Source organism: Dermochelys coriacea, chromosome 1 (assembly GCF_009764565.3).
Source record: "Dermochelys coriacea isolate rDerCor1 chromosome 1, rDerCor1.pri.v4, whole genome shotgun sequence".
NCBI lineage: Eukaryota > Metazoa > Chordata > Testudines > Dermochelyidae > Dermochelys > Dermochelys coriacea.
Window position 1 is genome coordinate 38,980,289 of NC_050068.2, and position 22,736 is coordinate 39,003,024.

General features: G+C 44.9%; 2 protein-coding genes across 2 annotated transcripts in view; both read left to right on the plus strand.

Annotated features, from left to right (window-relative positions):
• Positions 1–10,575, plus strand: part of PARP4 (poly(ADP-ribose) polymerase family member 4) — a 103,756-nt gene extending 93,181 nt beyond the window's left edge. The window contains 4 exon segments of the mRNA XM_043505061.1: positions 6,203–6,378; positions 8,123–8,194; positions 8,197–8,242; positions 9,881–10,575. Of these exon segments, the coding sequence (XP_043360996.1) occupies positions 6,203–6,378; positions 8,123–8,194; positions 8,197–8,242; positions 9,881–10,055 (469 nt within the window). The 3' untranslated portion in view covers positions 10,056–10,575.
• A 10,276-nt stretch (positions 10,576–20,851) lies between these two features.
• The window catches only part of MPHOSPH8 (M-phase phosphoprotein 8), a 45,498-nt gene continuing 43,613 nt past the window's right edge, over positions 20,852–22,736 (plus strand). The window contains exon 1 of the mRNA XM_038384504.2: positions 20,852–21,125. Within this exon, the coding sequence (XP_038240432.1) occupies positions 20,928–21,125 (198 nt within the window). The 5' untranslated portion in view covers positions 20,852–20,927. The remainder of the gene's footprint in view (positions 21,126–22,736) is intronic.

Consider the following 22,736-nt stretch of genomic DNA (forward strand, 5'->3'; position numbering starts at 1 on the left):
GCGTCTGGGTGAAGAGGCTATGGAACTTGGGGAGGAGGGAGGGTGGTTATACAGGGGCTGCAGCGGCAGTCTTGGTCTTGCTGCCTTTCCCGCATTAGATCCACCATACAGTGGAGCATGTCAGATTGCTCCCCCATGAGCTTGACCATAGCATCCTGCCTGCTCTCATCGTGCGCGCCCCTCCTCTCTTCCTGTTCTTTTAACACTTTACAGGCCTCCGCAATTGTTTGCCTCCACACATTCAGCTGGGCCCTATCAGTGTGGGAGGACTTCATGAGCTCGGCGAACATGTCGTCCCGAGTTTGTTTTTTCCACCTTCTAATCTGGACCAGCCTCTGGGACAAAGTAGATAGGGGCTGCGTTGAAACATTTGCACCTGCGGGAGGAGAAAAAGGGAGGGTAGTATTTTAAAAGATTCATTTTAGAGAACAAAGGGGACACTCTTTCTCAGTGAAACAGGCAATTCATAGTACACAGCACAGGTTCTTTCTGTACAAGGTCACATTTTGCCTCTTATACTGAAGAGCCTGCTACTTTGTTGTGGGTAAGCCATCACATATGGCCGAGCAACAGAATGCAGCTTGCAGGCAGCCATGTTAAGCCCTAGGGGCAGGCAGGGTTCTGCGTCTTCTGAATTCATTTCAATGCTTTCAAACTGCCGGGCCCCCTTTCTCATAGCAAGCAATGTCTGGTGGGTTTGCCATATAAAAGGAGGGCCTGCGGGCTTTCTGGGATGATCGTTTCACACAACACACACACCCCCTCACCCACTGCGTGGCTCCGATGAGACTCTGAGCAGGGATGAGCCATTTAAACTAAACGTGAACAGCCCAGTGTGAACAGCCCAGTTTCCTCCACCCCTCCACCACCGCGTAGCTCCAATCAGGCTCTCACTCACCAGAACTGCCTTTTCCAGGGTCATGGTCCAGGAGCCCGCCTTGGGAGTCAGGGGAGGCTATTGGCTCCAGTGTTAAGAATAGTTCCTGGCTAGGGCAGGGAAACGGATTCCCCACTTGCCGCCTGTGCACTGTCGTCCTCTTCTTTGTCCTCCAGTAACTCATCCTCCTCCCCCCCTTGCAGGTGTCCATGGACAGTGGTGGGGTAGTGGTGGCATCACCCCCCATAATTGCATGCAGCTCAAGGTAGAAGCAACATGTATGGGGCTGTGACCCAGAGCACCCGTTCGGCTTCCTGGCTTTTTGGTACGCTTGCCTGAGCTCCTTGATTTTTGTACAACATTGCTCTGTGTCCCTGGAGTAGCCTCTTTCCGTCATGGCCCTGGAGACTTTAGCGTGCGTATTTGCGTTTCTTTTTTTGGAACATAGTTCCAACAGATTCGTATCCCCAACATGCAATGAGATCCAGTACCTCCTGTTCGGACCATGCTGGAGCTCTTCTGCAAATCCGGGACTGCGTGGTCTCTTGTGATGGTGGACTCTGCATGGTCGCCTGTGATGGTGGACTGTGCTGATGGTCACCTGTGCTGATGGTGACCAAACAGGAAATGAAATTAAAAAGTTCCCTGGGCTTTTACTGCCTACCTGGCTAGTGCATCGGAGTTGAGAGTGTTGTCCAGAGCGGTCACAAGGGAGCATTCTGGGATAGCTCTCGGAAGCCAATAACGTTGAATTGCGTCCACAGTACCTGTAACCCAGAACTGCGATCTCGATTTTAGCGCTACTCCACTTGCCAAGGAGTAGCAAGAAATCGGATTAAAGAGCCCTTTAAATCGAAAAAAACGGTTTGGTCGTGTGGACAGAATCCGTTTTATTTCGAATTAACTCTGCTAATTCCAAAATAACCATGTACTGTAGACCAGGCCTAACTTCAAAGGGGATAGAGTCATGAAAAAACCACAAGTTGGTGGATATTCTGCACACCTCACGCTGTAGCTCACGAAAGCTTATGCTCAAATAAATTTGTTAGTCTCTAAAATGCCACAAGTACTCCTTTTCTTATTACTTAAAGATATCCCTATCTCAGTAATCTGTAGAGCAACGACTTGGGCCTCTGCCCATACTTTTGCAGAACATTATGCGATCACTTAAGATTTGGCCTCCAACGCCATCTTTGACTCCAAGTACTCTCTGTAGTGATAGACTCCACTCCGAAGTCCCAGACTCCAGTGGTGGGTACTGCTCGGGAGTCATCTACAGTGGAGCACCCATAGGCATACTACTCGAAGAAGAAGAGGAAGTTACTCACCTTGTGCAGTAATGATGGTTCTTCGAGATGTCTGTCCCTGTGGGTGCTCCACAACCAGCCCTCCTCCCCTCTACTTAGGAGTTCTCTATAGGTCTCTGCAGTGGAGAGGGAAGTGAGGGGACTTCACCCGCGCAGCGCTAGATAGCCTTGAGACAGACCACGAGGGAGGGAGAGCACATATGCGGGCTCAACTGACACTGTTACCAAAAATCTCCAATTAGAGGCGCAGGGGCACACATACACCTACAGTGGAGCACCCTTAGGGACAGCCATCTCGAAGAACCATCGTTACTGCACAAAGTGAGTAATTTCCTCATTGCAATTGACTGGTTGATCCTGGAGACTCTCCCAGTCGATCACGATCTCTGGGCGCTAAAAATCTGGTGGTGTAGCGGGGCTGCCGCTAAGGCAGGCTCTCTGCCTGCCCCGGCCGCATGCCACTCCCGGAAGTGGCTAGCACGCCCCTGCAGCCCTGGGGAAGGGGAAGGTGGGCACGGGTCTCTGCGCACTGTCCCTATTTGCAGGCACTGCACCTGCAGCTCCCATTGACCAGGAATGTAGAAGGGTAGCCAATGGGAGCTGCGGGAGCAGGCCTGCAGACAGGGGCAGTGTGCGTACCCACGTGCCCTCACCCCAGGGGCCGTAGGGGTGCATTGGCCCCTTCTGGGAGCAGCGTGGGGCCAGGGCAGGGAGAGAGCCTGCCTTAGCCCCATTGCGCCGCCGACCGGGAACCACCCGAGGTAAGTGCCACCCGGTGATAGCCCAACCCCAACCTTCCTCCTGGAGCCAGCACCCCATACCGCCTCCTGCAACCAAACCCTCTTGCACCCCAAGCCTCTGCCACAGCCCTGAGCCCTCTCTCAGAGCCAGCAGGCCATACCCCCTCCTGCACCCCAACACTCTGCCCCAGTCAGGAGCCCCCTCCTGCACCCAAATTCTCTGCCAGAGCTTGTATCCCTCATCCCCTCCTGCACCCCAATCCCCTGCTCCAGGCTCAGGCTGGAACCCCCTTCCACACTGCAAACCTCTTGGCTCCAGCCCCAAGCCCGCACCCCCTCCCGAATCCTAACCCCCTGCTCCAGCCCGGTGAAAGGGAGCGAGCAACGGAGAGAGGGGGAGATGGAGTGAGCCGGATGGGGCTTTGGGGAAGGGCTGGAGCCTCAGGGAAGGCGCAGGATAGATCCTGGGTTGCCCTTTAGATTCAGAAAGTGATCTTGTGCATAAAAAGGTTGGAGACCACTGCTCTAGACTAAAGAGTAGCTGTGCCACCCTTGCCCTGCAATCTTGGGTGCCTTACAATGCCATGTTGAAGGAATTCCCACCTGGCTTGCTCACAAATAGCCTTCCAGCATGCAAGCCAATTTGTGTGTAACTGCGGCCTGCCAACCAGATTTGGGTTACACTCCAGTTCTCACCAGCCTTGGTTATACAGCAGCATGACCCCAACATACCCCCAGTCTTAGATTTCCCCCCAGAAATGTATGTCCTTTACTGCCCAGCCCTCTCCTGGACAACAGAAGTTATATAAAATCTGTTATTTCTTTAATAGAAATAATATGCATACAACTTGCCACCCCAAATGGAGTTTCCCATACATTTCAATTTAAACACACCAGATGAGATAAAACAAAAAAAAAACAAGTTTATTAACAGCAAGGAGTAAGATTTAAAGTGAGTGCAAGTAATGAGGCATAAAAGTCAGACATGTTTAAAAGAAAAATAAAGATAAAACTCAACTGGTGCATATCTTAACTATGGGTACGTCTTCACTACCCGCCAGATTGGCGGGTAGTGGTCGATCCCCGAATCGACACCTGTACTCCACCTCAGCAGGAGGAGTAAGCGGAGTCGACAAGGGAGCTGCTGCTGTCAACTTGCCGCCATGAGGACAGCCAGGTAAGTCGAACTAAGATACTTTGACTTCAGCTACGCGAATAGCGTAGCTGAAGTTGCATATCTTAGTTCGAACACTCCCACTCCCCCAGTGTAGCCCAGGCCTTATTTACATTCAAAGCAAAGTTTTCTCACCACATGCTTTCAGCAGTCTTACTGACCAGACTTCTGAAGTCAGGACCTCTTTTCCCAGAGTCCAATGAATGCTTTCTTTGTCGCTTCAGGTGCCGTTAGTGCAATGGGCAGGGAGAGGAGTTGTCGTGGGGTGTGTCCCTTTTTATTTTATAGTTTCAGTTCCCCGCTTAAAAAACATTTCCAGCTGGGTACCAAGAGACAAAAAGTCTATGGGGAAGGATGTTTCCTGCTGCTTTTTCCTCACCGGTTTCAGCTTTCTTTATTTCCCTTCGTGCTTGATAACTCTGTTTGCTGCTTAAACTCAAATTAAGCACACATTCCTTTGTTTGAGGTAGACCTGTTTGCCAGCTTCTGGGTAGGGCTGTGGTTTGGAACATGTGTTAATAACATCATACAGGGAAATTTTATAACTTAACATACAATGTTGCCACACATATTTTATCAGGACAGTATTTACTAGCAAATTATGAATTTTCAAATGATACCTTACAAGACATGCTTTGTACAAAAAAAAATTACAATTGTGTGGACACGGGTACATTCTGTCACACTGTCTCTTCCTAATAATTGGGGTCCCCTCCCCTGGACAGGTATCCTCAAGAGGATACCATGATATCATCTGAAAGGAGGGTCCCAACTATGGGATTATTTCCCTCTACTCCAGTTTGATGTTTTCCTTCCCCAAGTCTTTCAACCTCCTCAACAGCACAGAGGCTGTCATACTGGGAGAGGGACTGTTTTACTGTGTCCTGGAAAATCTCCTCTACGTACATCTCCGTCTCTCTTAGCTCATCTGGTTCATTCACTCTGGTCTCAAGAGCCTGTACCTGGTATCTGAGGGCTGTGAGCTGCTTTCACTGGATGCACACACATGCCACATGCCCACAAGGCAGGTAATCATACATGGTACATTCAGTGCAACAAACTGGATAGCCCCCACTTTGATGCTGGAGGTCTGGCTGCATTATTTTTACACTTGTAGGGTTTTTTGGGTGCAGGGAGAGGGGAGCAGTGTTTATTGGCCTAAGTTTAGAGAATGTTTATCTGGCTTCATGTTCCCTCTTTAAACTCACTCTCATTTGCTTCTCCCGTTGCCTGTCTCCTCTGGTCATTGTAACAGCCTTCAGCTGTATTGTCTATAGCAGTTGTTCTTCACTTTGGGGTCAAATCCAATGAGTTGCAACATTATATAATTCCTGCAGGATTGCCCAACCTGAGCCTTCATTAAAGAAAAAACGTTTCTAGTACTATGTAATTTACTATTGTAATTAAGTTTAATGGGACAGATTTTCCAACACCTTGCCTCCATTATGATTATGCCTTTAAATCAGATATTTAGTCATCTAAATTACCATAATTATGTCCGCAAGTAACTGTGGGCACAAAATTGCACTTGCAGTTTTTTGTTTTTGTAAAACTGCAAGAACAAAAATGCAATTCCAGTTCAGGCTAGGCTAAACATTTAGCCTATTGAATATTTAACATTAGAGAATCAATATTTTTAAAATTATGCAAAATCAGATTTGATTTCAAGATCATTATACTTATCAACTGGGACACATTTTGATTTGAATGTGAAAGTTCAAAGCTTTGTGTTCCACCGGTTTTGAGAATAGCAAACTGTCTAGTATGCGTCTTTTTGCTGCTTATCAGAATTTCCAATCTTGTGTCAAATAAAATGGAATGTGATTTAATAAACTTCACATTGTATTTCACAATACAAACAGCACATTTACTAATTTCATGGAGGCTGTTGTTTTCTCAGTGGAGCAGATCCTTTTCTGCTGAATTCAGTTGGGGAAGTACTCTACTTTGAGCATTATTTTTAGAGTAATTTTCAAATTATTTATTTTAAAACTTTTCGCAAGTTAATATTTTATTGTTTGTTTAGTTTGTATCGAACTGAGTATCTGAAAATAAAGAACTTGCTGCTGGTGCCGCCACTGCTGCCTGACTTCCCTCTGAACAGGGCCGGCTCCAGGTACCAGCGTTCCAAGCAGATGATTGGGGTGGCAGTCAGAAAGGGGTGGCAGAGTTTCCGCCGCGGCGGCAACTGGGCAGCAGCTTCTCCGTTCCGCTGGCCACGGCGGCAATTTGGCAGCAGCTTCTCTCTCTCCTGCCGTCCGCAGCGGCAATTCAGTGGCGGCAGGTTTTTTCATTGCTTGGGGAGGCAAAAATGGTAGAGCCGGCCCTTCCTCTGAAACTCAGTGTTCCCACCTCTTGTGTTTTCTGATCCCCTGTCTCAACCTCCCTAACCCACAGAGGTTCACTTCCCACTCAGCACACCCCACTCATTATTCTAACCCACAGATATCATTGCAAATAACACACATTACTGTACGTGGGATAAATAATGGAAAGAAGCTAATGATTTGCATTCATCTTATTGGCTTGTTTTTAGTACTCCATAGATGTAGGACAGATTTTCCAACACCTTGCCTCCATTATGATTATGCCTTTAAATCAGATATTTAGTCATCTAAATTACCATAATTATGTCCGCAAGTAACTGTGGGCCCTCATCCTCTTCCCTTCACTTCCCATTTAGCTGACCTGCTACCTCTCCCCTCCATAAAAATGGAACTAGCATGACATTTGGATGCCTATAGCCAATCGTCTGCTCAGCAGATTGGTTGAGGGTAGAAGTGAACAGGGACCAGCTGGATGCTTTCCACACAAAATGTCATACTGGGCAGAAAGTGGAATGACTTCATCTGTAACGCAGATGTTTATGGTTGTTCAGGTCTACAGACTACTGGGGCCATTGCCTGTTGGTGGTGCCTTATGATTTTCAGACATGTCACTAGGATGCCACAAGATGTTCCAGCGAATGCTGTTCTCCGGGTGGCTTGTAACATCTGGGATAAAATTGCACCTCCAACCAAGGGGTGGAGGCGGCCAGAGGCAGACCCCCTATTACATAGGTTCATCAAGTCTGTTCCGATGTTGGATTCTTGGGCCGTCAAGCCTTTGCGGTTGTGCAGGAACGGACCAAATGGCGAACAATCGCCGTGGCCAACTGACTGGCTAAGTATTGAAGAAGCATGACATTTGCTTCCATCATATTGCTCACTCTGCTTGTGTGTATACCCTTCCCTCCACATCATGTGTTTGTGTTGTTTGTTTAGACTGTAAACTCTTTGGGGCAGGGATTGTCTTTTTGTTCTGTCTGTAGAGTGTCTAGCACAATGGGATCCTGTCCATGATGGGGCTCCCATCATGTAGTACAAATAGTAAATAATAGTACATTCTGTGTCATCGTCCAGCTCACACATACATTCCAAACTACACTGATGTACTGTTTCTTCCCACCCCTTTCCATTATGTTGTTTACATCTTTCATGTACACATTTCCTTATTCCTTTTCAGCTATTGCTCTGTGCAGGCAGAAAATTAACATGAACAAAGTTTGTCCTCTCTGAATCACTAGGGGACAGACTTAAAGTGTGCATGGGGAGTGCAAACTGGGCAAAAATAAAAATTGGGTTGAGGTATGCACTTTAATCACTGTCTTACCAAAGCTGCTGCTCCAGTGCTTCTTCAGAGATCAGAAATTGTACAAGTTTCCCCTTGCTGCTTGCACAAAGACCTAAGTGGAACATGATGGAAGCAACCACAAAAACCCAGCAGCACACTGCCAGCCCTTGAGTTCTGACTCCAACGCAGGAGCGAACTATATGTCTCCGAAACTGCTTTTAAAAAAGCATGGATTACTGTGTATATTGAGTGATGAAACAAAATTAAACAGCATTAGGATAACTAGATTTTGTGAGCATGACTATTACTTTGCCAGCAAGTACTACAAAATATCAAATATTAACTTTCTATGTTGACAAGTAACAATTATACTAAGAATCACACTTTTCCCCCTCCTTTTTAGGTCCTTAAGGAAGAGAAGTATTGCAGTTGATTGCTACACTTTTAGTGCTGCAGTTCATACATTATAAACAGCAATTGGAAGGGTAACCTTCAAATCTCTAATGAAACTGGATGATTCGCCCACTTCAAGGTGTGCTTAGATTCATGCATACATTAAATATTTAATGTATGAATGTAAACTGCTGAACATTTTAACATGTGTAAAATGAATAGTTACTGGGTATTGGTAACTAATATACTACAGCATATGGATGTAAACGAAGAATGAAAAGTATAATTGACAGTGTCGATGCATTGCTTCTTACAACAAAATCTTTGTTTTGAAAATGTGGTCTATAAAATTAAGAAATACATAAACAATGTCCTGCATCAGCAAAAAAACTTTATTTATATAGTAAATGGGAACAGAATTGATTTTAAGGCTTGATGAGTCTCTTAGATATATGGCACAGATCATCTACCCCTGATCATCTACCCTCCACACCACAGACCCCACCCGTCCATTACCCTCCAAGTGGCCTGGGAAATGCAGATGTTCCCCACACAAGAACCCTCTGCAATGTAATACAGCTGCATGCTATATTACGTTTTGCATGGACGATCTCTGCATCATGGAACTCCCCTTTACTGGGGAGTATAATGAACACCAGCATCACTCCTCCAAAGGGAAGGGGGAGAGCAGCAGAGATCTAGGAGAGCATGAAGGAACAAGAACACCATACAGATGGCTCTGGCCTCCAGCAGATTCCCTATGGTATGTGAATTCTGGGAGTTGAACCACTGCATGTAGTGTGGGGGATTATACCCCACATTCCTTCTCCTTTCACCCACCCCCAAAAAATTAAAGGAACTTGCAGCAAGGAAAACCTTGCAAAATCTTCCTCTGCAGTCTCTCTGCCTCAGGTGTTTCTGTTGGAGATGTTATCTGGTTCTATATACCTAGGGTTTCTGTGACAAGTTACAAATAACACATGATAGATGTGTCATGTTGCTTAATGCACTACTGGAGGGCACACACCTACTATATGCTGAGTATTGTATAAAAACCTAAACAGACTAGAGAGATGCTTAAATTGGTTTTGTCCTGTAACCTCAATCAGAAATGCAGTACATAATAATAGAAGGTAATGTTGGGTTAAAACACAGTAGGGAGAGAAGGAAAATGGGAGGAACTTTGAATAGATGTGAACACATTGAGAACCCAAAAGTTGAGAGTCAAATATGATATTACTATCTTGATGAAATGCTTTTTATGGACTAATTTCACGCCACCGAGGTCACTGAAGTAGCTAGTGCACATTAGCTACTCTGCATTCTTACATTTTGAAAATGTATAAGCTAAAGTGTATAAAGGCACTCAGTGCGAATTAAGAGTGTCCACAAAGGGAGTTTTTACGAAGTAGACAGTGCACTTTAAAATCACTCCCTAGCTTATTCCACACTAACTTCCCCATGTAGCCAAGCCCAAAAATTTGTGAATTTGACTCTACATCTCTTCCTCCATGACAGCTGCTCAGCCTAGACTCTGTTTTTTCTTGAAATCTCTGCCTCAAATTATCATATATATATATAAAGCGATCTTTTGTTAATGATTGGGTTGAAGCATTGTTGATATTTTCTCAACCAAGTGACTTCGTTGGCAAGGACAAGATTTTCTTCTTGTATCCTTTGATGCATTTGATTGTACTTAGTTTGTAGACAGCTGCAGTACTCGGTCAAGTCACTGTTCTCATATTTCAGTATAATCACACTTTATTTCTATATACAGTGCTATTCACTGGGCTTTTGCTTCAGTAAAGAGAGCAGTGGAATGGGTAAGAAGAGTTGACAGACAATTTCCAGCCATCTGCCATCGACTTGAACTTGGGAAGGATTGGGACTCTGCCACTAAGAAGTTGTTGGGTATCGAGTTAATCAGCACCAACTTTCCTCCAGGTATTTAATCACAGAAAACTTCTATAAGAGTTAACTACTTTACTTTACTCATTTTGCAATTATAAGACAAATTACAGGAGTTCACTGCATTAATAGAGGATAATTTGATTTTATATCTGTATAAGGATTGGGTAGTTTTAATATCCAGGAAATTAACCAAGGACATGGAAATTTGGGGTCTTTTCTTATATTGTCATCACTAAGGACAGGGTAATTTTAAATTTAAATATAGTGTTTTACTAAGAGTAAACATATACTGCAATTCACAGTTTAAATGTCTCAATGTCTAGCTTCCATGTTAGAGGATTTTTAATTTAAATTAACAATTTTGCAGTGCTAATGCTTTTTATAATATGTTTAATATAAACTTGATTTTTTCTATAAATCTTATCCACTTCTTTGGACCAGTAGCACGATATAAAAAAACTGTAATGTAATAAAGGAATTACATCAGCAAGGATATACTTCAATACATTGATATTGACAGGAATAAGAACCTGAATAATAAAAGCGAACAAACATTCTTTATTACATTTCAAGGTTTTCACTTAGGTAGTTAGATAATTCATTCAGCTGAGTTTCTCATTGAAATGCAACCAGAAGAAACTGCGTATCTGTGATAATCATTAGGGGCATATTACTCTCTCATGTCAGCAATCTGTGAATCATTAGATCCCCAACTGCTTCTGGATGTCTAGGTAAGCAGCCTTTTCTTTCCAACACAGACATTTCTACTTTTACCTGTGTTTTTGGCACCCTGTGGTTGGACTACTGCAATGTGTTTTAAATGGAACTGTATTTTAAGACAGTGTGGAAAATGCTGCAAAGGCATAAAATGGTTATCTGCTTATTCATAGATACTAAGGTCAGAAGGGACCATTCTGATCATCTAGTCCGACCTCCTGCACAGCGCAGGCCACAGAATCTCACCCACCCACTCCTATGAAAAACCTCACCTATGTCTGAGCTATTGAAGTCCTTAAATCATGGTTTAAAGACTTCAAGGAGCAGAGAAGCCTCCCTCAAGTCAACCATGCCCCATGCTACAGAGGAAGGCGAAAAACCTCCAGGGCTTCTCCAATCTGCCCTGGAGGAAAATTCCTTCCCGACCCCAAATATGGCAATCAGCTAAACCTTGAACTTCTGGGCAAGATTCACCAGCCAGATACTACAGAAAATTTTTTCCTGGGTAACTCAGATCCCATCCATCTAATATCCCATCTCAGGGGATTAGGCCTATTTACCCTGAATATTTAAAGATCAATTACTTACCAAAATCCCATTATCCCATCATACCATCTCCTCCATAAACTTATCAAGTAGAATCTTAAAAGATAGATTTTTGCCCCCACTGCTTCCCTTGGAAGGCTATTCCAAAACTTCACTCCTCTGATGGTTAAAAACCTTCATCTGATTTCAAGTCTAAACTTCCTGGTGGCCAGTTTATACCCATTTGTTCTTGTGTCCACATTGGTGCTGAGCTTAAATAATTCCTCTCCCTCTCCTGTATTTATCCCTCTGATATATTTAGAGAGAGCAATCATATCTCCCCTCAACCTTCTTTTAGTTAGGCTAAACAAGCCAAGCTCCTTAAGTCTCCTTTCATAAGACAAGTTTTCCATTCCTCGGATCATCCTAGTAGCCCTTCTCTGTACCTGCTCCAGTTTGAATTCATCCTTTTTAAACATGGGAGACCAGAACTGCACACAGTATTCTAAGTGAGGTCTCACCAGTGCTTTGTATAATGGTACTAAAACCTCCTTATCCCTACTGGAAATGCCTCTCCTGATGCATCCCAAAACCGCATTAGCTTTTTTCACAGCCATATCACATTGGCAGCTCATAGTCATCCTATGATCAACCAATACTCCAAGGTCCTTCTCATCTTCTGTTACTTCTAATTGATGCGTCCCCAACTTATAACTAAAATTCTTGTTATTAATCCCTAAATGCATAACCTTACACTTCTCACTATTAAATTTCATCTTATTACTATTACTCCAGTTTACAAGGTCATCCGGATCCTCCTGTATAATATCCCGATCCTTCTCCGAATTGGCAATACCTCCCAGCTTTGTATCATCTGCAAACTTTATTAGCACACTCCCACTTTTTGTGCCGAGGTCAGTAATAAAAAGATTAAATAAGATTGGTCCCAAAACCGATCCCTGAGGAACTCCACTGGTAACCTCCCTCCAACCTGACAGTTCGCCTTTCAGTAGGACCCGTTGCAGTCTCCCCTTTAACCAATTCCTTATCCACCTTTTGATGTTCATATTGATCCCCATCTTCTCCAATTTAACTAATAATTCCCCATGTGGCACGGTATCAAATGCCTTACTGAAATCTAGGTAAATGAGATCCACTGCATTTCCTTTATCTAAAAAATCTGTTACTTTTTCATAAAAGGAGATTAGGTTGGTTTGGCACGATCTACCTTTTGTAAAACCATGTTGTATTTTGTCCCATTTACCATTGACTTCAATGTCCTTAACTAATTTCTCCTTCAAAATTTTTTCCAGGACCTTGCATACTACAGATGTCAAACTAACTGGCCTGTAGTTACCCGGTTCACTTTTTTTTCCTTTCTTAAAAATAGAAACTATATTAGCAATTCTCCAATCATTCGGTACTACTCCTGAATTTACAGATTCATGAAAAATTCTTGCTAATGGGCTTGCAATTTCAGGTACCAATTCCTTTAATATTCTTGGATGAAGATTATCTGGGCCCCCCGATTTAGTCCCATTAAGTTGTTTCAGTTTTGCTTCTACCTCAGATATGGTAATATCTACCTCCATATCCTCATTCCCATTTGTCATGCTACCATTATCCCTAAGATCCTCTTTAGCCTTATTAAAGACTGAGGCAAAGTATTTATTTAGATATTGGGCCATGCCTAGATTATCTTTAACCTCCACTCCATCTTCAGTGTTAAGCGGCCCCACTTCTTCTTTCTTAGTTTTCTTCTTATTTATATGGCTATAGAAACTTTTACTATTGGTTTTAATTCCCTTTGCAAGGTCCAACTCTACTCAACTTTTAGCCTGTCTCACTTTATCCCTACATGTTCTGACCTCAATTAGGTAGCTTTCCTTGCTGATCCTTCCCATCTTCCACTCCCTGTATGCTTTCTGCTTCTTCTTAATCACCTCTCTGAGATGCTTGCTCATCCAGCTTGGTCTACAATTCCTTCCTATGAATTTTTTCCCCTTTTTGGGATACAGGCTTCCGATAGCTTCTGCAGCTTTGATTTAAAGTAATCCCAGGCCTCCTCTACCTTTAGAGCCATAAGTTCTTCAGTCCAATCCACTTCCCTAACTAATTTCCTTAATTTTCGAAAGTCAGCCTTTTTGAAATCAAAAACCCTAGTTGCAGATTTATTTTTGTTAATCCTTCCATTTAGTTTGAACTGAATTAGCTCATGATCACTTGAGCCAAGATTGTCCCCTACAACCATTTCTTCTATGAGGTCCTTGCTACTCACCAGAATTAAATCTAAAATGGCATCCCCTCTAGTCGGTTCAGCAACTACTTGATGAAGGAATCCATCAGCTATCGCATCTAGGAAAATCTGAGCCCTATTATTATTACTAGCACTGGTCCTCCAGTCTATATCTGGGAAGTTAAAGTCTCCCATCATCACGCAGTTTCCATTAGTATTTACTTTATTAAAGACATTAAAAAGGGCTCTATCCATATCCAAATTAGATCCCGGAGGTCTATAGCACACCCCAAGCACTATCGTAGGAGAGGCTTTACTAGTTTTCTTCCCCAATGTAATTTTTGCCCAGACAATATAATTCTAAAAATCTCACTTTGGTTTCAAAACTTTTTATCTACTGTACAGTTGTTACAATAAACACCTAATGATGACTAATCACTGAAAGTGATTTTAAAAAGCATATTTTTCTGGCTTTTTCAGATTGTTTAATAGCATTTTGCGCATAATCAAATTCCCTTGTTTGTGTGAGTCTTTTAGACAAAGAGAGAGAGAGAGAGAGAGAGAGAGAGAGAGAGAGACACTTTTGAAAAATAGGAAATGTAATTGCAAAACCACAAAAGTTGGCAGGGAAACATGGGGCCGATTTAGGCCTTGTCTACACCACAAAGTTTTGTCACCATACAGCAACTGCTTTAATTAAACCACTGTTGCATGTCTACACTATGCTCCTAGTGTCGGCAGAGTGCATTCACACAAGCAGCTCTTGCATAGACACAGAGTAGTGCACTGTGGCTAGCTATCCCACTGTGCAACTGGCCGCAGGGTGCTTTGGGAAGGGTTTGCAGTGCCTCATGGGGAAGTACAGCATCACATGATGCACATTTCTCAATCCCATTGTTCCATGGGCATCCTACTAGATTGCCAGTCACTTTTCAACTGAAGTGGGGTGGTAGGAGAGAGAGAGAGAGAGAGTGTGTGTGTGTGTGTGTAAGAGACAGAGTGTGTGGTGTTGGGGGAGTGTGAGAGAGAGTGAGGATGTTGACATGCTGTCTTTTTAAGTTCAGACAGCAGTCAGAACCAACTAATCCTGAGGTAGGAGGAAGGAGACACCTCCCCCCCCCCCCCCACACACACACATCAAGCCCCGCCTCCCTCCCTGGTTCTGTACAGCATACCAGTCTTTCCCACCTCTCCCACTCACAGCAGCAGCCTTCTCTGCCTGCCACTGTGTTCCTAGTGCGAGGGAGAGAAGGATTCCACATTACTGGTTCTGTGATTCCACATTACTGGTTCTGTGATTCCTCTGACTTTTCCCACTTCCCTCAGCCCACAGAGCAATGATCCACCCTTCCCTTGTAGTCCAGGCAGGAGAGCATGTTACTGTTTTCCTGCTGGGAGCTGCATATGAGCTCTCCACGCTGAGCAGAATGGTCCCAGCAGGCATTGTGGGATATTGGGGGAGGCCAGTTATGGCGATATAACGAATGGCAGCATCTATACTGATGCTTTGTCACTTTAACTTTGCTGCAAAAAGCTCTAAGCCTCTCACTGAGGTGATTTTATTTTGTCAGCAAAACAGGAGAATTTTGCCACAAAAAGTAGCATTGTCTGGACACCTCCACTGTTTTGTCAGCAAAAGCTGCCTTTTGCTGACAAAACTGTGTAGTGTAGACAAGGCTTTAGTTATTGAAACTACCTTTAACTCTTCTTTAAAAATTACATTTCAAGCTAACATTGTCCCATTAAGGATTATTTCTCACAGAAATTCATTGATTCCAAAGCCAGAAGGGACCATTATGATCATCTAGTCTGCCCTTCTGTATAACACAGGCCATAGAATTTCCCCAATAATTAATTCCTAGAGCATATCTTTTAGAAAATCATCCAATCTTGATTTTAAAATTGCCAGTAATGGAGAATTACCATGATACATGGTAATTTGTTCCAGTGGTTAATTACCCTCACTGTTATTTCCAGTCTGAATTTGTCTAGCTTCAACTTCCAGCCACTGGATCTTATTATACCGTTGTCTGCTAGACTGAAGAACCCATTATCAAATATTTGTTCCCCATGTAGGTAATTTTAAACGGTGATCAAGTCACTCCTTAACCTTCTCTTTATTAAGCTTCAATAAATTGAGCTCCTGGGATCTCTCACTATAAGACATGTTTTCTACTCTTTTAATCATTCTCCTTGCTCTTCTCTGAACCCTCTCAATTTATCAACATACTTCTTGTTGTGCACAGTATTCTAGCAGCAGTTGCACCAGTGCGAAATACAGTGGTAAAATAACTTCTCTCTGCCTATTTGAGATTCTCCTGTTTGGGGATCCAAGGATTGCATTAGCAGAGCCAGTGTCTGGGCCCCCTAATGAGCACAGCTGGCCAGTAGTAGGCTGCCTGATTGGCTATGCCAGTGGGTCTCAACCAGGGGTACATGTTTCCCTGTGGTCACTCGCAGGCATATATTCCAGGGGGGTACATCAACTCATCTAGATATTTGTCTAGTTTTACAACAGTCTACATAAAAAGCACTAGCAAAGTCAGTACAAACTAAAATTTCATACAATGACTTGTTTATACTGCTCTATATAATATACATTGAAATGCAAGTATAATATTTATACTTCAGTTGTTGTATTTTATAATTATATGGTAAAAATGAAAAGTAAGCAATTTTTCAGTAATAGTGTGCTGCGACACTTTTATATTTTTATGTCTGATTTTGTAAGCAAGTCGTTTTTAAGTGAGGAGAAACTTGGGAGTATGCAAGACAAATCAGACTCCTAAAAGGGGTACAGTAGTCTGGAAAGGCTGCGAGCCACTTGGCTATGCTACCGAGTTGGAAGAGTCAGCACACCAGCTCTAAAGCCCAGCAGCAACATCAGTTGCTCAAAGCATTTGCTCATGGCTGTGATAGCTCCTGCATTTGCTTGTTTGCAGTCCTGCTCCTGCCTTGCCTTACTCCAGGTAACCTGGCTCTGACCCTCGGCCCTGGCATCTGGCCTCTGACTCCAGTTCTGACCCTGTGCTCTGATTCCTTACTCTTACTTCCTTACTCCTTACTGACACTGGGCTCCATGGGTGGAGGGTGGAGCCCGCCTCTGGGGAGACTAGCCCCAAGTTCTACCCCTTCCACCTGTGCCCTTCCCATGGCCAGAGCCCTGAGACCCCCCTACACCCCGCACCCGGAAAGCTTCCCCCAGCCGCAGGAGCCCCGGGCTGGCTGAACCCCAAGTCACTCCCTCCACATGCCCAGAGGAGCCCTGGGCCAGCCACAGCCTGGAGCACACACACACATACACCCATGGCTGGAGGAGCCCCAAGCTGACTGAAGCCCCGAGCCGCCCCGCCTGGAGGAGCCCAGGGCTGGCCAAAGCCACGCCTTGCCTCCCCTCCCCAGACCCAGCCACGCAGGGAAAAGCGTCTGTTAGAAGACACTTTTTAGATATGCCCAATGCAGATTCTGGGGCAGCTCAGCCACCCTGGAACCTGCCTGGGGCATGATAAAGCAAAAACTTTGCTGCGAAACCCTGCAACTGCGTGACCGGCAGCCATGGCAGCACCAGGGGAGGCAGAATTTCCCCCGGCCTATTATACCCGCCGCCCATGCTGGGCTCCTAGCCCCGGCTACCAATTCCTGCTCTAACCATTAGAAATAGGGTGACCAGATAGCAACTGTGAAAGAACGGGATGGGGGTGAGGGGTAATAGGCGCCTATATAAGAAAAAGTCCCCCCAAAAATGGGACTGTCTCTTTAAAAATGGGACATCTGGTCACCCTAATTAGAAAGAACCAACCATGTCCTGGGTACTGACAGTCTGAGCAGCGCAAATAGAAACACTAAGAGAACTACAGCTGATACACGAAGCATGAATTCTACAAAGGCCAATACCTCTCTGATGAGCATAGTGGGAGCCCTACAGACCTTGCAGGCCCAGGCTGCCACCCTGCAGGTACAGAATGTGGTCCTACAAGCTCAAGCCATGCCACCTTCAGCTCCAACCCCGCTCCCTGCAAGCCCAAGCTTCCTGCCTGGCACATTTAATAGCAATCATGACAAATTTTGTGGGTTTTTCAATCAGTCATAGCCCAGTGACCAAGCCCGAGTAGTTACCTGACTATCAGCCTACTTACCGGGGGGAGGCCCTAGCTTGGGTGTCTCTGCTCCTAGAACAATCAAGCCTGCTTCTAAGACTATTTGAGGACATTTTTAGAGCTATGGTGATGATCTTTGATGACCCAGGTTGTGAGTGTATGGCGAAAGCTATGCTTCACCTGTTGCAGCAGGGACCCCAGCCAGTGCTAAATATGCAGCAGAGTTCTGACACTTTGATAGTAGACACTATGTGGAATGAGGCCACCCAGAGTTATCATTTCTGGCTTGACCTCAAAAACAATAGATGAACTGGCACAGGTGGAATTCCCATCCAGCCTTAACGCTATAGTCAACCCATGCATCAAGATCGATGACTGCCTGACCAAATGTTGCTGAGAAAAAAAGATAGTCCTGGCTCCCACCAGCTCTTCTGGCTCCAGCCTCCCATATCACCAGTCCTTCCTCTGTTGATCAAATGCATGCAAGTCAATCAGGTCTGGCCCCACCTCTCTGACATGGAGAAGAATCAGTGCTGGGAATCAAGAATCAAGCTGCCCTGTGAAGGTCCATGCTGCACCCTGATCAGAAAACACCAACCCTCAGCCCTGAGAGGGGGAGTCCAGACTGGGTTGGTGCCATTCCCCTTTCCCCAGCAGGCTACTCGAACACACTGGTTTTGGTAGAGTGGTGTTACAAGCTGCACATTTGTGAACTCTGAGCCCACCTCCAGGGATACTGCTTGTGAGTCACCTAGAATAGAATCGACATGAGCAAACGCTCAAAGAAGAAAAACCGATTACCTACCTTTCGTAACTGTTGTTCTTCGAAATGTGTTGCTCGTGTCCATTCCATTACCTGCCCTCCTGCCCCTCTGTCAGAGTTGCTGGCACGAAGGAACTGAGAAGGCATAGAGCCGGCAGCGCCTGATATACTGATGCATGAGCGTGGCCCTCAAGGGTGTTCCACAGCCAGCCCTAGGGATATATTGCTAAGGCAAAAGTCTCCGACAACTTTGCACATGGGTGCGCGCACACCTAGGATGGAATGGACATGAGCAACACATCTTGAAGAACAACAGTTACGAAAGGTAGGTAACCATTTTATCTGAAGCCCCAGTCCTGCAAAGATTTATACTTGCTTAAATTTAAGCATGCGAGTAATCCTTTCAATGAAACCATGCATGTGTTTAGAGTTATGCCTCATCAAAGCCCTGCTCTCATTCCTATTGACTTAATTAGAAGCAAGCCCTATACTATTAATGCTATAATTTATTACTGTTGCCAGATTTTCTGTTACTATTTGATTATGAGTGAGCTATTTATTTATTTTGCTAATTTTCTTGCATATATTAGTAGGTTTAAGCTGAATCCATACTGTGAGTGGAAAGTAAAAAAAAAACACTGACTTTCATAGATTTTGTAGATTGTAGATTTTTAAAATGATTTAAATAGGCATTTTAAAATTAACAAATGTTGATATGTAATCTGCAAGTGGTATCAAATTAATCAACTTCTACTCTGGAATGATAACCTTGAGAGATCCGTTACAACAACATCTCTCTCCCATGCAGTCCAAAATCCAAGGAGAGGAGTTAAAGACTTGTTAAAATGGAGAAGAAAAAGACCATGTTTGTATTCCTGGTTCCATTTTAGTCAATGACAAAACTCCCATTGATTTTAATAAGGCCAGAATTTTACCCCATATTGTCTGAAAGTTACAATTCATAACCCGATGAAAGAAGGAAAAAAGGTACATTAACTGTGAAACCTTACTGAAAGTTGCAGCTACAGAAGAGTGAATAATTCACAACCATTAGTCCTCAGGCCTGATCTGAAAGACTGAATGAAAGAACAAACATTTATGCCAAATTTGTCTCTGATGTAAAGGAAGTCTATCGAGTTAAGTAGGGATAAATTTGGCTGATTATCCCAGTCTCTCTGCCTGAAAGAAATTTGCAGGTTAAATAGTTTTTAGTTAGAGTCAATATTATTTTCCATCAACTCATCTCCATGGTTCACTCCCAAGCTCCTTCCTAGCAATTACTTCCCTCTCCCACCCTGACTCCCCCAAGCCTTTGTGCTGCATTTATGTATTTTAGTTTAAATGAATTATTGCTCAAAGTTCTGTATTAATATGCCTAGTAAGGAATATATTTGTCAAAAAACATTCCCTGAATCTTTTTTTGGTCTCTGTATTGTTACAGACATAATTGCTGACAAGTCTTTTGAAATAAAGACCAAAATAATTGATACTGCCATGATTATATTGTGTTATTTTGACAAACAAAATATGCAGAATTTTACAGAAGTTTTACAGAACAATCTGGTTGATCCTCCTCGTAGCTGAAATGGCCAAGAGCGTCTCTGCCGCTGAGGCAGGTGACCAATGAAACCCTGCGAAAGGGCCATTCCAGACAGTAAAAAGAAAAGGAGTACTTGTGGCATCCGATGAAGTGAGCTGTAGCTCACGAAAGCTTATGCTCAAATAAATGTGTTAGTCTCTAAGGTGCCACAAGTCCTCCTTTTCTTTTTGCGAATACAGACTAACACGGCTGCTGCTCTGAAACCTGTCATTCCAGACAGCATCCCGCAGCTTGTGGCAAAAGAGAACCTAGCCAGAGATCAATCCGGTTTCTGCTTTGGAATTTGCCCCGATGATGACGACGACCACGCATCGCACCTTTTCAACACTGAGGACAATTAACCATGGGCACAACTGACACAGGGTTAGGGGGTCTCCATCTCTAGCAATTTATAAATAAAGATCAGGAGTTTTTCTTAAAGATACGCTCCAGTTCCAACGGGAAGTCCTACGGCCTGCGTTACACAGGAGATCAGACCAGACCAGACCATCACCCTGCTCCCTTCCTGGCCAGGGGATCCCTGCCTGGGGCTGGCCGGGATGCAGGCGGCAGCGCTTGGCCCTGGACACGCGGCGCGGCGCGGCAGGCTCTGAAGAGACGGGAGGGGCCCGCTAGAGGAGGGGAAAGAATGGCCACAGCAGCCCCGCCCCCCTGCTCATTGCCGGGGGCAGGTCTGCGGCCACCGGCTCCCCGCCGGGAGCCGACCAACGCCCTCCGCGCCCCGCCCCGCCCACCCACCCACTGCGGGGACTTCTCCCTCCCCCCCCTTTGTTCCTCTTCTTCCCTGCGGCGCTACCAATTGGCTAGTTGGAGCTGTCACTCTAAACGCCGAGCGGCCCCTGGGATTGACCCCGTGGAGGGGCTACGTTGCGTTTCGGCTCGCTGATTGGCCGCAGCGCCCGCGTCACGGCGCTGTCCGCCTGGCCGTGGCTGTCGCAGCGCTTTTCGCTGTAGTCGCTTGAAATTCACCCCAATATGGCGGCGGCCGGGAGCGGGGGGGAGGCGGCGGCGGCGGCGGCGGCGGCCGAGGCGGAGAAGGAGAAGGAGAAGGAGAAGGAGAAGGAGGCGGCGGCGGCGGGGTCTGGCAAGGTTGGGGGCGATGCGGGCGGCGAGAGCGAGGAGGAGGAGGACGTGTTCGAAGTGGAGAAGATCCTGGATGTGAAAACGGAGGGGGTGAGTGAATGAGGGGAGCCCCGGCCCGGCGGGGACCCGGGGGCGGGCGAATGAGGGGAGCCCCGGCCCGGCGGGGACCCGGGGGCGGGCAGTGTGTGAGAGGAGAGCTGGTCTGGTGGGCACGTGAGGGTGGGGAGTGAGTGGATGAGAGGAGACCCAGCCCGTGGGGATAATGGGGCCCAAGACTCCTCAGCTTTCCAACTAGCAGGAGCTAGCTGCTGTTGTGGGGCCTGCCCTGCCTCTTACCTCTTCCATTCAGTCCCTTCTCTTTTCCTTTTCCCCAGAAGCCCCCTGACTTCCTCCCTTCTCCCACAGTGCCTGCCTCCTGTGTCACTCTTGTCTCATGCTCTCTCCCCCGTGGCCACATATTCCTCGCATTCCTGTGTTCTGCACCTGAGTCAGAGACCCCTGGCTAGACTAAGGGTGAAGGGCTGTGAGGGGAGCATCCAAACAGCTGATGCCTTCAGGTTGGCTGACTCCCCATCTCTTCCGCTCACAACACAAATGACTTCATTTTCTGATGCTATAACCAAAGGTAGCAGGGCAGTATCTTGCATAGGCTTGAATTCGGGTTTCTGTTCTTTTTGTTTCCACCTTCATGGGCCACTTATAACTCAAGCTGCCTGAAACTAATTTAAAATACTTTGCTTTAAGTACTTCATTTAGCATAACTGTCTCTACCAATCGGTTAGTCTGGGATCTCAAGCTGGGAGCGTCAAATCCTTTCTTTATGGCTACATGAAGTGGTGAAACTCTTCTGTGTAACATGGAATAAAGGCACAAAGGAGAATCATTTTTAAAGTGATACTGACAGAAAATTGTTCCTAAAATACCTTCATTTTTGAGTCCAATCATAAAACCAACAAGAGACACAGGTGCCAATGTTTGAGGTTATATGGATTCTTGTGGGTCAGGTTTATCTGGGGTGATTTTTTTTGTTTGTGTTTTACTCAGGCTATAAGCCCATGAAAAAAGTGCTGAATCTTAATGCTTTTATTATATAACCTCAAATATAAAATATGCTTTTTGTAGCTTTGCATGAAAGAATTATTAGGAAAAAAATCATGTTGACAATATTTTCCCGGTAGTTGCAGTGGTAAAATATGTTGTGAAAATACCCATTTCCTGGGTCAGTGGCTCACTGGTATAAGATTCTGACAAATGTGGTCAGTTAGTAAATGTATTGTCTCAGTGAACACATTGTTTAATCTATCTTGAACTTCCAGTTGTTTCTGAATATAACTTAAATCATCAAAAGTATTCTAAGTTCTCACTGCTGTTATATAAAGTTACTTTCCCTGTATTGGTTTCTAGGTAGTTTTCATGGATCCACTTGGGGCACAGAATCTCTCAGGCTAGGAATACAATTTTAGAGACAGCAGGAATGTCTTTCACAACTTAAGTCAGCCTTTCTTTGAAATGTTGAGCTACTCTTAGGGCTTGTCTACACATAAGCCACTGCATTTGTGCCGCTGTTGTGCTTCAGTGCTTTCTCCTGTCAACCTAGCTCTGTTTACATAAGTGGTTAGGTCAGCTTATTTGCTTCATTCAGGGAGGTGGATTTTTGATGGAGAAACACAGTTATACTGACCTAATTTCCTAGTGTAGACC